This window comes from Penicillium riverlandense (assembly GCF_028828495.1).
Source record: "Penicillium riverlandense strain IBT 135883 chromosome Unknown utg000001l_segment0_segment0, whole genome shotgun sequence".
In the NCBI taxonomy this organism is placed as follows: domain Eukaryota; kingdom Fungi; phylum Ascomycota; class Eurotiomycetes; order Eurotiales; family Aspergillaceae; genus Penicillium; species Penicillium riverlandense.
Genome location: NW_026643194.1, coordinates 5,137,138 through 5,153,202, shown reverse-complemented (window position 1 = coordinate 5,153,202; position 16,065 = coordinate 5,137,138). Strand labels below are relative to the sequence as shown.

At 49.9% G+C, this 16,065-nt stretch overlaps 7 protein-coding genes across 7 annotated transcripts; 3 read left to right on the top strand and 4 right to left on the bottom strand.

Moving 5' to 3' along the window:
• Positions 1-526: 526 nt before the first annotated feature.
• N7474_002085 (M20 family metallopeptidase) lies at positions 527-1,964 on the top strand (the record flags this gene model as incomplete). The annotated part of the gene is made up of 4 exons (XM_057193500.1): positions 527-622; positions 681-1,447; positions 1,501-1,631; positions 1,681-1,964. 4 exons carry the CDS (start codon positions 527-529, stop codon positions 1,962-1,964), a joined length of 1,278 nt encoding a protein of 425 aa, XP_057058453.1.
• An 821-nt stretch (positions 1,965-2,785) lies between these two features.
• Positions 2,786-3,414, bottom strand: N7474_002084 (uncharacterized protein; the record flags this gene model as incomplete). Its single annotated transcript, XM_057193499.1, has 2 exons — positions 2,786-2,994; positions 3,051-3,414. 2 exons carry the CDS (start codon positions 3,412-3,414, stop codon positions 2,786-2,788), a joined length of 573 nt encoding a protein of 190 aa, XP_057058452.1.
• A 368-nt stretch (positions 3,415-3,782) lies between these two features.
• On the bottom strand, positions 3,783-5,882 carry N7474_002083 (fungal specific transcription factor domain-containing protein; the record flags this gene model as incomplete). Its single annotated transcript, XM_057193498.1, has 5 exons — positions 3,783-4,196; positions 4,255-4,387; positions 4,595-5,006; positions 5,067-5,504; positions 5,567-5,882. 5 exons carry the CDS (start codon positions 5,880-5,882, stop codon positions 3,783-3,785), a joined length of 1,713 nt encoding a protein of 570 aa, XP_057058451.1.
• A 1,625-nt stretch (positions 5,883-7,507) lies between these two features.
• N7474_002082 (uncharacterized protein) lies at positions 7,508-8,758 on the top strand (the record flags this gene model as incomplete). The annotated part of the gene is made up of 1 exon (XM_057193497.1): positions 7,508-8,758. One exon carries the CDS (start codon positions 7,508-7,510, stop codon positions 8,756-8,758), a length of 1,251 nt encoding a protein of 416 aa, XP_057058450.1.
• Positions 8,759-9,479: 721 nt separating this feature from the next.
• N7474_002081 (alpha/beta fold hydrolase) lies at positions 9,480-10,406 on the bottom strand (the record flags this gene model as incomplete). Its single annotated transcript, XM_057193496.1, has 1 exon — positions 9,480-10,406. The coding sequence occupies one exon, from the start codon at positions 10,404-10,406 to the stop codon at positions 9,480-9,482; it is 927 nt and encodes a 308-aa protein (XP_057058449.1).
• Positions 10,407-11,298: 892 nt separating this feature from the next.
• Positions 11,299-12,826, top strand: N7474_002080 (arrestin family protein; the record flags this gene model as incomplete). The annotated part of the gene is made up of 4 exons (XM_057193495.1): positions 11,299-11,366; positions 11,442-11,901; positions 11,978-12,412; positions 12,476-12,826. 4 exons carry the CDS (start codon positions 11,299-11,301, stop codon positions 12,824-12,826), a joined length of 1,314 nt encoding a protein of 437 aa, XP_057058448.1.
• Positions 12,827-13,409: 583 nt separating this feature from the next.
• On the bottom strand, positions 13,410-14,606 carry N7474_002079 (Carbohydrate-binding WSC subgroup; the record flags this gene model as incomplete). The annotated part of the gene is made up of 4 exons (XM_057193494.1): positions 13,410-13,427; positions 13,481-13,918; positions 14,168-14,436; positions 14,492-14,606. The coding sequence occupies 4 exons, from the start codon at positions 14,604-14,606 to the stop codon at positions 13,410-13,412; spliced, it is 840 nt and encodes a 279-aa protein (XP_057058447.1).
• Positions 14,607-16,065: the final 1,459 nt, after the last annotated feature.

Sequence of the window (16,065 nt, the reverse complement as noted above, 5' to 3'; positions counted from 1 at the left end):
CAGCCGATCCGGCCGATAGCGTGGCGCTACGGGTCGCTTTTGGAGGTACAAAAATACACTCTGCCTTGCTGGCTTTGCATCGTTGACAGGGGACTCTACTGGGCCCTCCGCATTTGAGTTTCTGTCTCCTGCAACGCAGACAGGCGGATAATGACCTGAATGAGATCAACGAATTGGCTCATGTAGCAGATCGGAGTGGTTTCATTCCCACCTGTTTGCTTCAGCCATCTGGGAGACTTCATCACTAGATCGCCTGATGAGAAAGAGTCAAGGATCAGAACCCAGCGGCGAATTAATGGACCTCCTCGTCCCCACTCGGCCCCCGCCCCGCGTAGGGAACTCTTATCAGGAAACCCTAAGACGGAACGCGATTCGGTCGGCCCGACCGATGCACCGGACTGTAGTCTAACTTGGTTAAATACAAACATGGCAGTCGGGAGGTCAAGCAAAACGGTTTCTTGGTGCAGGTGGCACACGCGTTCCTTTATAAACATTGAAAGCCCGGGATCGCTGAAGTTTCATTATTATGGTTCAAACGGAAGACACCCGTTCCTTGGTGAGCAAGGAGATCCAACTGGCCATTGAGCACAAGGCAGATGAGCTCTGGAAAATTAATCAGAAGGTAACATCCGTGATAGTGTATCTCGCTACTCCAGCTCTTTGCTCATCCGACGCCTTAGATCCACAGCAACCCCGAGCTAGGCTACCAGGAATACCAGGCCCACGACAACATTACCTCCATGCTCCAATCTATGGGCTTCTCTGTCAATCTCCACGCATATGGGCTTGAGACCGCCTTCGTAGTTGAGTACGGCACTGGAGGGCGCGTGGTGGCCTTTAACGCCGAGTATGACGCTCTCCCCGAAATCGGCCATGCCTGCGGCCATAATCTCATCGCGACGATGTCCATTGCGGCATTCCTCGGCCTGGCCGAGGCTTTGAAGACACATAAGATGCTAGGCAGGGTGCGTCTCATCGGCACGCCGGCTGAAGAAGGTGGCGGAGGAAAGATCAAAATCATTGACGCGGGTGGGTTTAGGGATGTGGACGCGTGTTTGATGGCCCATCCTGGTCCTTTCGATGAGTGTACCGGCTTCACGGGTGATGCATTCATGCCCACTCTTGCGAGTCATAAAATGAGAGCACGATTCACTGGAAAGACAGCGCATGCAGCTGTCGCCCCATGGGAGGGAGTCAATGCTTTGGACGCGGCGGTGTTGGCGTATAACGGGATCAGTGTCCTACGGCAACAGTCGCATCCAACAGATCGGGTGCATTGTGTGTTTTCGGATGGAGGGGCACGACCAAACGTCATTCCTGGCAGTGCGGAGATCGACTGTTATGTCAGGAGTCCGACGCTGAAAACTGCAGATGACTTGCTCGCCAAGGTGAAGCGATGCTTCACTGGTGGGGCTATCCAGGCAGGATGTGAGATGGACTTTAGGATGTACGGATACCTTCCGTTTTGGTCAACCGAGGAAAGTCTAACTTGATATCCAGGACCAATACGTATGCGGACCTACGGCCCAATGCGACTATCTGTACTCTGTACGCAGATGCAATGACCACCATAGGCTCTGACGTCAAATGTGATCTGCGCTCCACCGGCATCCCGGGCTCTACGGATCAAGGTCAGTATCTTACACGGCCGGGCAGACCAAAGGGATGACAATTATATAGGAAATGTCTCGTACGAGTGTCCCGCGTTCCAAGCATATGTCGGCATCCCAGCCGATCCAGGATGTAAAAACCACACTCCTGGTTTTACTGCCGCAGCCGGCACACTCAGAGCCCACGATCTTTGCATTGAAGCTGCCAAAGGTATGGCTATCGTGGGCTGGAACGTGCTGGCCAATGAAGAGATCGCATCGAAAGTAAAGAGAGACTTCGAACTAGATAGGGACGTGCGTAGTCACGTTAACATCCCGAGTACATTGCTATCCGATGAAGAAACATTGAAATGAGGCCCGACAGAACTTACCTACTGGAGCGGGTTGGTTGCACTTTGTCATGCCAGGTTGGTACTGGCAGACCGAGTGTTACAGCTAAAGTTCCAGCCACATTTGAAGGGTTCCTTGCATATTGACAAGGAGCAAAGTCAGCAGCGCCCACAAAGCTGTTTACACCTCCCAACTACATTCGTACCATCCACAATCAAATCGTTGGCCCATGACTTGCATTCTCTGTGTCACCGTCTCTACTTTCTGTTCTAAAAGTTTCATTGGGAATCATAACCCCTAAGATGGGCTTTTTGTCCATGGGGCAATTGGCCTTTCTCCCTGTTATTTAAAGAAATGGAATGGACAAAGTCGATTTTGAGTTTGGCGCTTATGCGTAGTACCACTCTAATGCTGCTTGATCTAAATTATTACCAACCGCCCCAAACCCGACACCACCCCCCCCCCCCAAAAACCCCTTCCTTTTTCTTGATCAAAGCGAACGTGAGACTATGCCCCGACAATGGTGCTAACAAAATGTACCTGACAGGTCAGCATTGGCCATCCTGACCTTGGTCCAGCCGAGATTTCTAAGCTGCGCGAAACCGGCGCGTAGAATTTGGCCTTAGATATCTCTAAAGAGAACAACTTCATTGCAAATGCTTTCGTGCGAAATAAACTTCGACGACAGGAGATGGTTTTATCACGATTTCGTCGGATAGGTTAGCTCTTATGAATGAGAGACAAAAAGAATGCCGCTCATTTTTATTCGTTGGGGAAACTTTTGATAACCGAGAGAACGGCTAGCGATACAAGGAAGAAGCGAAAAAGCCCAAAGATGTCTCTCCTTAACCTTGCCCATATTCAATCTTCGGCTTTTTAAAGGTCGCCTTCTCACGATGCCAATCATTTTCACACGGCTCCTCTGTAAGATTGCGACCACAGCACTCGTAGATGAAGTTCTCTGGAAACTCCTTACGCATTTCGTCGGAGTCGATTGTTCCGTGACAGTCTTCATCGTGGTCGACGAATGCGTCATAATCTGGCGCGTTATAGTCTGTCCCATAGCTCTGTCACTACCACCCCTATATATTCCTATGGCCCAACACCTACCGGAATGATAGAAACAGCTCTTGCTCGTATTACTTGTGACATCGAACTCCTTGTCGCAGTTTTCGCAAATAGCATAGCGGGTTCGTAATCTCTTAGAGCCGGTAGTCGTCTGGGCGGCTGGTGTGCTCTTATTATCACCCTTGCTCTCTTCATCGTTGTCATCCTCACTACCCTCCGTGTCCGAATCCCCTGGTTCTGGAACATTTGGAACACAATCCTCAGATACGAAAAGTTTTCCCACCAAAGCATATTTCACTGATGGAATGTCACGGTAGATAGCTTTGATTGTTGCTGTGAGGACCTCTTTGGACGCGCGCTCAATTGCGCGGTCAATCTCGGTGAATTCCTCAGCAGAGGTTGTCATTGTCGTGCCCGGGTGAAGTCAAGAGGAAATTTCCATTTTGAACTTTGAGAAAACGGAGCTTTGGGATAATTGAGCTGTTCGAATGGAGAATCTGATGTCGCCGAAAAAGTAGCCACGGAGACGCGACGCGTCGCAGGATTAGTAACGTGTAGCCCTGGCTAAAGTTACATAAACTACCAGTAATTCCTCGATTTAACGAATGTTAACCCCTATTTCGTTATTCTGGGGATTTTGGGTGCATTACATAATATATTGGCTACATATAATCTGCATACAGGGAGCACGTCGGGTATGATTGAAAGTCTTTGGAAGTGTATTATGCTACTAAATATAAAGCTTCTCATGAGTTTATTCCGAAGTTTATCATATCAGCTAAAGTTCATCCATGTCAGCCATGGCTCGTGACTCTGCTCCGCAGTCCCGTTAAGCCAGTCCAAGAAGGGGCCTCTGTCATCGATATCGACGTTATTGAGTAGACTTTCATCAAATGAAATCTGCTCTTGGATATCAAGTTCTTCATCTGAAGTTGTAGGGATAGCAGAAAGATTATCCACAGAAAGAACCTGATCTAAGACATGGCGGATCGCCCGTCGTCCTTGCTCGGCGATTCGATAATTCCCTTCATCGGGCTGGATGATAGTACCGAGGTGTGAGGCAAAGACGCTGAGGTTCTGGATAATTTCGGAGCGTTGAAAAATGTCAGTGTCAGGTATCATAGAGCGAGACCGCCGTAATAACTCGGCGCAAAGGACACCTGCCGAGGGAAGTCCAGCATAACACAGCTAATAAGTAGTCATCTCATCAGTCCAGTTCAATATCGGGCAGTTGGAAAAGACATACATGCCATCCTATGTCCCAGCCAGGTGCCCGTAACTTGGCGATTTTTGTCAACATGGAAAGTGATGCATTCAGAATCTTGCGTGAGGCACTGATGATCGCATCTGGTTGAGTTTGGGTCCGTTTTGCTAGGATCCTGTATAGTAAAAAGTCATTGTAAAGAGAATCCAGGTACAGGTCGAACAAAATGTTGTCTTGCAGAGCAGATGGAATCGGGTCTCCGATGCTGGGGCTCCAATGGAGCCATATAGGTAACTCTTGGTACATCTTATGAGACTCCTGCGATAGATTTCTTGCCTCCTGTCAGTCTCCAGAAACGATGATGGATTCGAAATCCACTTACTCCACCTGTTCAGCCAGATTATCACTCTGGCGACTGAGTGACAATTCCAATATCTTTTCTCGGAGGATACTTGTGTTGAAGTAGACTCGTGCCCAGCAGCCTTTCACCAAGCTGCCCTCACTATTCCAGCCATCGGGAGTCAGCTTCGCGATAGCAGCATTGCGAATATCTGGATGTGCAGCGATCTCTTCACAACTCAAATCCAGCGGCCACTCTATATCACAATAGCGCCAGCTGATAAGCGGTGGTCGGCCGAGAAAGGTTGCCAGAGTTTTGTCCATGGCATATGCACCGACTAAAGCACGTTTTCGCATCTCCCGCAGAAAGAAAGGCAAGTTGGATGACTCTTGATGCAGTCCAAGCGCAAATACAGCTGTCGACAACTCGCCTAGTTTCCTCCAAGGCCGATAGTCTATTAAAATGAGATCTGTCAAAACATACCGTCATCGAATAAAACATGCACGTAACGTACCACTCTCTCCATAGATAGATGTCAGAAGCGAAGTATGGTGAAGGAGCAACAAAACCACAAAGTCATTCATGACACCCGTGCTGTCGCAGAGCTGCAGACAGATATCCCCCACTGCGGTGGCAGTGATAGCCAGACTCTTCGCATCTGGTGAGCCATGCTTTTTAAACATAGGAAGATCGTGTGATATGTATCTCGTTGCTATCCCCATTATTGAGAACATCAAGCCGATTGTTTCCCATCTATGTGAGGCAAAGGATGCAAAATCTTCCCATGACGTAGTAGAAGATAGCTGGATAGGCCGGGTATAGTTCTTGAAGATCCTTTTGGAAAGAGCCAGCGCACATTCACTTTCGTCTTTTATTTTCTGTTTTGCGTCCTTCCACATCTCTTCAACACTGTTGAAAATCATATTGGTCATCGGGTATCCGAGAGTCCATCCTGTATATATTAGTATCAAAGAACTTCATCTTGCGAATTGGGCCCGATGGCGCAGTAATCACCTCTCCAGATCTTGTATCTCTCTTCGACGATTTCTCGATACAGGTCCTGGTTCCTCAATAACATAAGCATTTGTGCACCCAGGCGAATTCGTTGTGCATCTATAGGACCTGGGTCTGTAGATTTAGAGTAAGATGTGTATCCAATCGGAAGGTCACTGCCGTTTTCCAAGAAGACATCGCAGTAGCTTGTACGGCCGAGAAATCCCGGTGCAGAGGCCGATATTTTCTTCTGGTCCCAAGACTCAGAGCCCTGAAGATTTTCCTTGAGCCGATGGCGCCGTTTTCGGTTTTCAGAAAATAGGCCAAGTCGTGTCATTGGCGCTGGGTGGTACATGCATAGATCCTGCTGTCCCCGGCGCACGCAGCGGCCACATACCGGAGAGGAGTGATCACATCGCAACTTGGACTTGCGACACGGCTCACAAGAAGAGAGCTGACCATTACGACGGGTAGTCGACATTTCACAAACATGTTACGCAACAAACGAGCAGTTGTAGCTGAAATTGAAGAGGGGGAAAATATCGGAGTTCGGACTTCGAAAGGGTGTCAGCTCTGACCCCAAGCCCTAGTCTTGGCAGTTCCGGACTCCGAGCCGGTGGGTCGGATTAATGAACATGAGCTACGAATGAACGATGATTAACGTCAGGCAGAAAGATAAATAGGAAAAACCAACATAAAACGGATTGGTCGGGCTATACTTTACACCGCAACGCTAGGTGACGGTATATCGGGCGCCGAAAATGGCGTCCAAGTAGCCATTTTTGGGGCCCTTTTTACCAGGATCTTAGTCATTCACAAGTCATGATACGATAGAAGTATTTGCTCTCTGAGCACTCTCTTAGTGAGCGCTCAGCCTTCGCCCAAGGTGCTCAGAGCAGACGATCAGAGGTGACGTGTGTTCTTTTTATCTCTGATCCGTTTGTAGCCGCTCAGCACAAAAATAGAACCGTCATTTTTTTGACTGTAGGTCCTTCTAGCGTCATCTTCTCTAGTACTGGAGGGCGTCTCAACCCCCGCTTTTAAAAGACGACTTGAAATGATATCGAGAAAAGAAATAGCGATGTGACTACTATAGGGTGCCAGTGATCTACGTTCTTATACTAAATCCTTCGGGCTCAAGTTAGCGTAGAAACCCAGCTGTATGGGGTGTACTTCTCCAATTTTCATTTAATTGATTGGCAACATTCAAAATGGAAACTTGAAATATACTGGCTCCTATACTGAGGCACCTGCCACATGGTCTGCCTCGATCGCATTGTCGTCTATTGAGAGAGGGACTTAGCAGCAATAATTCCCTGGATGCCTCAATATTGGGGCTAACTTTTTTCGCGGGCAAGGGGTACATGATAGCTGGGGTTTGTCTCTGCGTCTGTTGGGGGTGGCCTGTTCCTCGCGGATGATCCGTATAAAAATAACTCAAATATGATAGTAGAAGGGACATCAAAGGCCAGCGGATGGTAGCACGGAATTGATTTGAATCGGGACGGGGAAAGCCAACCTCAAAAATGGCGGCCGATCTGACCCTCCGCGCTGTGGGTCTGCCACTTCAGTAGTTCTCCCGTCTCCACGCCCCGAATCAGCGTGCTCTCAAATTGATTAGCGAAAAGTCCGGGAAAATACGAGTTAGACACCGGAAGCCTTGCGCTAACCTGCTACCTCTCAGGAAGAGGCCGAGATATGATTAGAGACTTGATACGCAATTGTCTAAACACAGCCTCCCGCTTAGGGCAAACAATTCCTCCGATCGTCCGCTTCTGCTCACGTAACCATATTTGGAAATACGTCTGGGACGGTTCATGAATATAAAAAGGAAGGAGATTTCTCAGTAAAACAGAACTTAACTGCCTTCTCATTTAATATACCTATCCTGTTTAACATATCCGTTACCTTATACCGTTACGAGGATCGTTCATAGCAGCAACATCGGAGCAGGTACACTTCATGACTGAGCTTAGAATCCTCATCTGTGGCGCTGGCTGCGCTGGGCCAACCCTGGCCTACTGGCTGTCCCGTGCCGGCCACCGCGTGACGGTGGTCGAGCGCTTCGACTCACTTCGAGCTTCGGGCGCCCAAGTCGACATTCGCGGTCATGGAATTGATGTCGTAGAGAGGATGGGCCTCCTTGACACTGTTCGCAGCAGACTGGTCGACGAGAAAGGGGTCCGCTTTGTGAATTCCAATGGCGACGTGAAGGCTACAATCTTGGTCGACAAATCCAGGAAAAGCCAACAATCTGTGACTTCGGAGATGGAGATTATGCGAGGAGACCTCGTTGAAATCCTTTACAACGCAACCAAGGATGACGAGAGAGTCAATTACATCTTTGGCAAGACTGTTGAAAGCTTCGAGGACAGCGAGAATCAAGTGGTCGCCCATTTCTCTGACAATTCGCACGATAAATTTGACCTTCTTGTTGGAGCAGACGGTCAAGGATCACGTATTCGGCAAAAAATTCAGTTGGTTGATTCCAATTGCTACCGTAAATTTGGGATATATGGAGGGTACTGGTTTGTTCCGCGGACGGAAACTGACACCAAGTTCTTGCACATATACAACATTTCAGGCGGCCGCTTGATCATGCGCAGAACGCACAATCAGACAGAATCTCAGGTTTACTTCGTTTTTAGAGACGAATCAGAGTCTGAGGAACTGGCTGGCTTCGCTAGAGCACCGGTCGAGCAGCAGAAGCAGTTCTTGGCAGAGAAATTCCGCGATGCAGGGTGGGAGACGAGCCGCTTCCTGAAGGGTCTACATGGCGCGAGCAATCTCTACTGTCAAGAGGTGGTACAAGTCGTTACTGACACTTGGTCTAAGGGTCGAGTGGTCCTCCTTGGCGACGCGGCATACTGTCCATCTCCTTTCAGCGGCCTTGGAACAACAGGGAGTTTCGTCGGTGCGTACGTTTTGGCTGGTGAAATTGCTAGGAACCCCGAGAATCTGCCATTGGCTCTGCAGAACTACGACAGAAAATTGCGTCCGTTCGTTAATGAGATTCAAATCCTCAACCGCTTCCGCCTTCGAGCTGCTTTCCTCCACAGCCAATGGCTCATCAACTTGCGGCTGGCTGTCATAGCATTCTTATGTTCGCTTGGTGTTCCTAGACTTGTTTCAAATTTTGTGAGGGACAAATCCGACTGGGAACTACCTCAATACCATGAACTTCACGGCGGCAATGAGACTGAGGACGACTAAAATATCAGAGAGAGCAGTGTGACCCTACATTGTGGATTTGTATAGTTACCTAGATCCTAATATAATAGGTCTTTGAATTTCCTCCCAATTTGTGTTACCCGATAGCGCCAGGGCCTCAGTAATTGTCCGAATGCTGAATTGTAGTTTACACTAAGAAGACGTAGAGCGATTAGCATCGGAGTAGGAGAATGACCAGACGCACGATGAGAACGGAAGGGGGTGAGCAACGGGGTGAGCGCTAAGGTTGCTCAGGGAGCGGCTCAGGCTCCGCTCAGAGGTCTCTCAGAGATCGCTCAGAGCTTGTTCAGGGCTAGCTCTGAGTACTCAGAGAGCGGCTCACCCCATGGTCTCAAAGTCGATCGCTACCTGAGGCAGCAGATTTACCGTCACTATTATTACGGGTGTAGTAGCCACGCTATCGGACATCCATCCAAGCTTTCACTCGCTAGTATCAATAGCAAGAAGCTAGTTAGATAAGACCAAAGTCGTACTCTTTTACGAATATTGAGTGTATAAGCCAGATTTACCAATATAGCCGACATCTCTCCTACGTGTCAGAAATGCCATCTTCCGAAAACGCACAACTGTGGCGGAAGTTCGTTCAACCACATGTAAGCTACCATTCACAAAAATTGAGGTGAAAGATGTTGACAAGGACACAGCTGCTTCAAGTAACATTGAGATATGTCGACTAACTTGTCATTGAGAGAGATTCAGTTTGTTAGGGATTGCCATTCTGTAACACCCAACGAATCTCATCTGCAATGCGTTCTGGCTCCGTGATCTGGACATTATGGCCACTCAGCGTTGCTGTCGTGAAGCGTGTCGTGGTCGATAGATGAAGCAGCTCCCGTTGACAGTCTTCCTCGGTCTGATCCCACTGCTCCAAGTATTCACGACACCTCGCTCGCTGGGCTTCTGTTCCTTGTCCTTTGTCCACGCCCGCTTTGTATAGACGCTCAACATCACGTTTCGAGTTACCCATGAGCACGGAAACTGGCTTTCCCTTTAACACATTTTGGCCAGGAATTAATTGCTGCTTCTTTGCAATTACAGCGCGGCTGACTTGCAAATATGGCATCTCTCGAGCTGCCTGCCGAGTGTGTTTCTCGCTAGCTTCCTCTGCCATAAGATCGGTCCATTCCGACTCTGACAATTTGTAGCTTTTTGTCAGTCCAACCACTTCCATGTAGTCTAGTCCTTCTGTGACGGCTTCAATGCTGGGGTCTGGCCAGATCTCAAATCGCATGCGTTCCTGTACAGGGTCCACCATGACAAGCCCACAGATATCCTCAACCGGTCGCGCAGCAATAAATTCTCGAGAGAGAATACCGCCCCAGCTGTGGCCCACAACAAGATACGGTGGCTCTAGGGCGGCAACTACCAGCAGACGATTAAGCTCGTCCACAACGGTAAGGGAGTCAGGCTCGTTTGGCGACTCCTCACTGCGTCCGTAACCCGATCGCTCGTATAATAAAATTGACATCTCGGCCTCAAGATGCCGACATACCGCGCTCCATTCCAATGCGCTGCAGGTGATTCCAGCAATGATGACCACCAAGGGATCCCCAGGTGACCTTTTCTTGCCCCGCAAAGCGTAGCTTAGTGAGTGGGTTCCGATATGAGCCGTGTGCTGAAAATGCTCCATCGTCGTCGACGAGGCAGGCCAGGTTAATATCGAGAAAGTGGGAGCGGGGTCAGGCAGAAGGCATGCGACGAATAGATGATGTTGTAGAGTTCCAATTCAGAGCGATGTCTTTTGATTGCGACAGCAAGCCTGGAGCCATGGGAATCCTTCAGGGATTTTAATATTTGAAAAGTAACTGGGGGCCTAAAACACTGAGTCATGCCCGAGGTTAGCAGAATGGCGGGGCTAGCCAAATGTATCACCAAATCTGGGGACGAGACGACACCACCAATTTTGCGAAGCAACAATATGCACATCATTATGTTCAAATTAGCTTTTCATACATGATAGTGCATGCTTGGAGCTGGAGCTTATCTACAATCTATACAGTTTCCGAGAAAAAAAAAAGCTGGAAAGTATTCTACGACACTCTGATGCCCAACGGCAATCCCGAGTCGTCCTGTTATATTTCATGCCGTCACCTATTCGAAAAAAAAAAGTCCTATATACTCTTTTCTCGGTGAACAAAATTGACAAGCCCGCCTACATCATTAGCAGCAGGAGCCATAGTATTCATACTGGTCGGGAAGGGTTCCACATTAGGCAAGTTTCCGCCAAATATGCCCGGCTTATCAAGGGATCCCTCCTCCTTGCGACTATGGTCAATAACAAATGAGACCCAAGGATCGGAATTCAAGGGCTGATTAGTCCCATATTCTGAACCGCGAACTACCCACAGGGGTGGGGCAGGGGTCGGAATGTGCCTGAACTGGTAAGCCCTAGACTGGGGTGCGGTGAGCAGAGTATAAAATAAGGGAGGTTTGTGACACGCAAACATCATTGCCTCAACCAACCCATTCTGCTCTTCTTTTTCTTCCTCATTATTCATATTTAGCGATACGGCTAGCTAAAGATGACTATTGTCTCGCGCTTATTCCCTAATCGCCATTCTCCAAATGCTCTTACCTATTTTGACATCAGGTCTGTCCTTTGTCTCTTACCTCACTCGCACATTCTTTTCACTCCAAAAAACTAACTAACTAATCAATCTGATAGACTGGACGAAAACACACTATACCTCCCAGGCTACGGCGAAAGCACCTCCTACGGCCGCCTCAGCGGCACAGTCGTCCTATGCCTGAACAAGCCTCTCGCAGTCAAAGACATAAAACTACACGCCAAGGGCGTCCGCTACGTCAACTGGGACTGGAGGACACCAGACGGACAACATAAACGAGCAGCATGGCGAGAGATCCCCTTCTACCGCCAAATATGGAGCTTCGTGAACGCCTCCAAGGGATCATCTCAGACAACCCTCGAACCTGGAAACTACGAGTTCCCGTTCTCAGTTAGTCTGCACAGAAGCATGCCAGTTAGCGTGGAAGGGTTGGAAGATTGTTATATTCAGTACGGCCTCACGGCTACGATATTCCGCGGTCATAGTGGCCGTGTCACGACATCCAGAAATATGAGCGTGTCAAGATCGCAGAGCCATCTCGCATTGCCTGAGCCAGAGGTACGTACAGAAATATTGCCTGTGCCACTGCGGCTTTATTTCGATCTATCTAACAGCCACCTTTTGTATATCATAGAGCGTCGAAAACATCTGGCCAGAAAAACTAATCTACCAAATGAGCATGCCGGGGAAGACATTCAACAAGGGCGGGCCTATCAAGCTTGATTTCCGCTACGTGCCACTGGTGAAGGGGATCCAGCCTAAAACCATGAAACTGCAGCTGGTAGAAAAGCACTCAATCCATTTGTACAACAATCCCGTGCTCGGCCGCACGAGGGAACGCGTTATCTGCGAGGATGAGTCTGAGGTTAGGGAGTGGTCGTTGGACACGGATACTGTTGTCAGTGAGACGCAGACGCACGAAGAAGAATGGCTTACTTCCTCCCATCGTATTTGGATTCCGAGGTCTACGCCCGAGTGTCTTCCCAGCAGCCGAACGAGTATTATTGATGTTACGCATACGTTGAAGATATGGGTGAGGCTATTAAATTCTGATGGGCATTACTCTGAGGTATGTTCCAAGGATGTTTGTACTGGGGTTGCTTGTGATTGTACTGACTGGGAGTATCTATAGATTGTCACCAAGTTTCCTATATCTATATGTTCAGCGCCGGACTGCAAACCCAATGGCTCTTCCTTATACACTCTATGCGGGAACGGAGTGCAGCCACCTCCTGCCTACAAGGACCATGTTCGCGATCCATTATTTGACGGAACGAATATCACGATGGTGGAGAGAGGACGGGAAGATGACAGAGTCGAAAGCTCACAGTCTCACTCGCAAATGGATGAACTCGTGCCTGAGCCAGAGACCAACAGTCCAAGCAATCTATCCTTGGTCCCTTGCTACATGGCAGCAATACAGGCTCAAATCCCGAGGAGCGCAGGAAGTCCGCCCTACTGGAGCGTGGTTTCCGGCGGATGAGGTCAGATAAGATTTACTATGTATGTAACTAACAGTCTTCCAATCGAACACAATAATGAGCTTGGAACGCTGCACCGTCGACATAAATATGATAGACAGGGCATGTGGATTAAGGATTGAGATGAGACGAGAGCGGGATGGCTGATGCGATACAAGAGGGAGAAATGTGGCGACTAGAGTAAAACAGATGGCAAAAAGGGGGAAAGAGAAGAACTGTATGTACTTGGGTGGTTAGGCGCGCACCCATGGCACCCCACGCGGTAATATGTATGCAAAATATGTATGTTGTTGGCTCATGAACTCGTCTCAGCAGCTGTCCACCACCTCATCCTATTCCCACGGGACTCAAAATTGGCCCCGAACATCCTGGCACCCTTTCACTTCTGCGACTGCCGCTGGGGAATTCCTCGGACGAAATTAACGGCCCCCTTCTCAAGTCGCGCTGCCCGACAGAACAGAGATAATGAAAGATTCAAGTGACAAATGGGTATCATAACACGGCTTTTGTCGTATTCGCGGCGGATTAGGGGAGAGAGGGTCCGATAGCCCATGATCAAGGGGTTGCAAGTAATCGAACCTCGAATTAGTCGGGGTTAGTGAGCTAGAAAGCACGTCAGCAAGGAAAAGAAAACAGGGAAATTCCAATTCACTCACGCGAAGCACTGGGCGCGAGTAGTCTTCATTGTCCTGGAGCGATGTGCTGCTGTCTTGACGACCGTGCGAGTAGACGACAGCGTCGGTTCTCAAGCGGTTATCCGTGAACTGGTTTGGGCGCCCATTACCCGACTGCGCGGACGGCATAAAGCTAGAACCCCTACTGGTTCGGTTGTCGGTCATGTCCTGGCTAGGAGCGGGGCTCTCAGCGCGGGATCGACGACGGTAAAAGAAGACCAGGATTACGAGGCCTGCAATAAGAGCAAGGCCACCGAGGACACCAATCACAATACCCGCGATCGCGCCACCGCTCAGGCTGGAGCCGCCGCTGCTGTTGGACGAACTAGAACTAGCTGTGGGGGTCGGAGCCACTTCAGTGATGGTCACCACTTGGCCGTTCGAAGAAGTGGTCTGGACAACGCGATCGGAGGTGGTTGTCTGCAGCAAAACGTTAGCGTGCTGAGTTCCAACTTTGGTTATGGCGTACGGTGAAAGTCGAACTCGACGTAGTCGAGGCACTGAGAGAGGATGTCCTTGCCTAGCCCAGCTATTAAAATAACAGGTCCACGAAAGAGCAGCAACTCGCTCATGGCAAGGGATGGGGGCTGGGGGGTGGGTGAGGGGGGATCGGGAATCGGAAGGGCCAACGTGCATGTTCAACAAAATTGACCAAAGAGGTTCACTTACCGATGACGAGCTAGTACTGCTAGATCCCCCTGCCGTGCTGGTTGGCGAGTTGCCCGAGATGGCGACATAGGCGTAGACCCCCTGGGCCGCGCTACCGCAGCTGTCATTGGGATAACCGGGGCACGAAGTATCGCAGTCCGAAGTCTTTGACGTCGAGCTCGAAGATGGGGCTACGTTTGAGCACCAGCACTTCTTGCCCTGGAGTACACCAAAGGCGTAATTTTTGCAGGTGGTCTCACACGCTCCATTCGACTGGAAGTTATCGCTGACTGCTCAGGGGGGTCAGTTCAAGAAGTGCGTAGCATTGTCTTTCGTATCACGCACCAGCTGAGAATGAGGATCCAGTGTTGTCTGAGGAGCAATAGGCAAGATCGGATGCGGCCGACACGAAGGGTCGTGCCAGCAGGATCGCAAGGGACACCGACAGCGAGAGGTGCATGGTGGCTTGCGGGAACCGGTACTTGTCGACCCAACCACCCCAATTGACGAGGGTCACTCAATGCCCGAAGACGGCGTATCGACGATAGTAGTGGAGGGAAGTGTGGACGAAATTTGTTCGCTTGTGTGTCGGCCGTTCTAATGACGATCACCAATGAGCCAATGTTCGGGTAGCCAGTCGATGGGTCAGATGGTTCTCCCGTACCAAGTCACTCAACCCAGCCGGTCGTCTTCAGATTGCTGATCCCCCAACTATTTGAAACCTCACAAAACGTGTCCTGGCGTTAGGAACTCAGGCGCATCGTCCGTCTCCCTCGCGACGGTCGGGGAAGGGGGGGGAGGAAGAGTCGAGCAGGGGAGATGCTCGACAGGGGAAGCGAGAAGTCAAGAGAGGGAGATGGAGGAGGGAGATGTGTGTAGTGAGGAAGACGGAAGAAGGGGAAGAATGAGAAGGGGAAAGTTGTTGGTTGGGTGAAGGAGAGAACGAGAAGGAGAAGGGGAAGCGAGAGAACCCGGGACCCGTTTTCCCGGAGTATGTAGAGTTAGTTGGCTGTAGACCCTACGATCACAACCCTCCAACCATAATTATTCTTCTTCTATCTACTCTACTGCGACGGCAACTCCTGCTTCTACTCTCCTCTCCCTCGTCTCTATCTTCGGAACAAACAGCTTGTGGCCGCGGCCTTCTCTATCGTGCGGGATCACTACTCCGCGCTTGGCTTGGTGCACGATTCGACTGGACCCAAAAAAACCCCCATCTGGACCATACCGACGCGTCGACCGACTCCCTCGGGCGCACAGAGACAAGGAAACACAACATTCCCGACGCTGTCACGCTGCAACCCTCCATACTTTGATCTACTGAGAGGGGGGCGGCGTATCTGTCCGAAACAATTGTTCAAAGATGGCGCGCCGATCGGGTCACCGCGGCGCATTGATTGGTCCTCGCCTGGTGATAGCGTGGTGGACTAACAAAACGACTAGACGTACGTAATTATACAATAGGCAGTGGACTCGCCGACGCTTATTGTCTCAGCTTATTTGTTTTTTTACGCCACACAACCAAGAGGGCAAGAGGGAGAAGCTCCCACGACAAGGAATGTGTTTGGGCTACCCCTTGCCCATCCCGCAAATCACAACCACCCGATTGTGGCCCGGCAACCATGGATGACGGCTGGAGCTTGACCGGGAACCGCAGATTGCGCACAGCTCCCTTTTCATGTACGATGGGGTCATCGTCCGCAGGCACATGTTCGAGCCGCCCGTTCGGTTAACCTGTGATTGATCTACGACACTGAGACGTTCGACTCGCGGACAGGCCCTCTGGTCGGATTTGGCAGGTCGGAAGAATCCCCCCGTTCATGACGCTGATGGGCAAAAGTCAATCCGGATAAATCCCCACCGAGGCACAGCTGGAGCGCAAGTCAATTGCCTTGTTTTCGCTTCCGAAGCTTATCAAG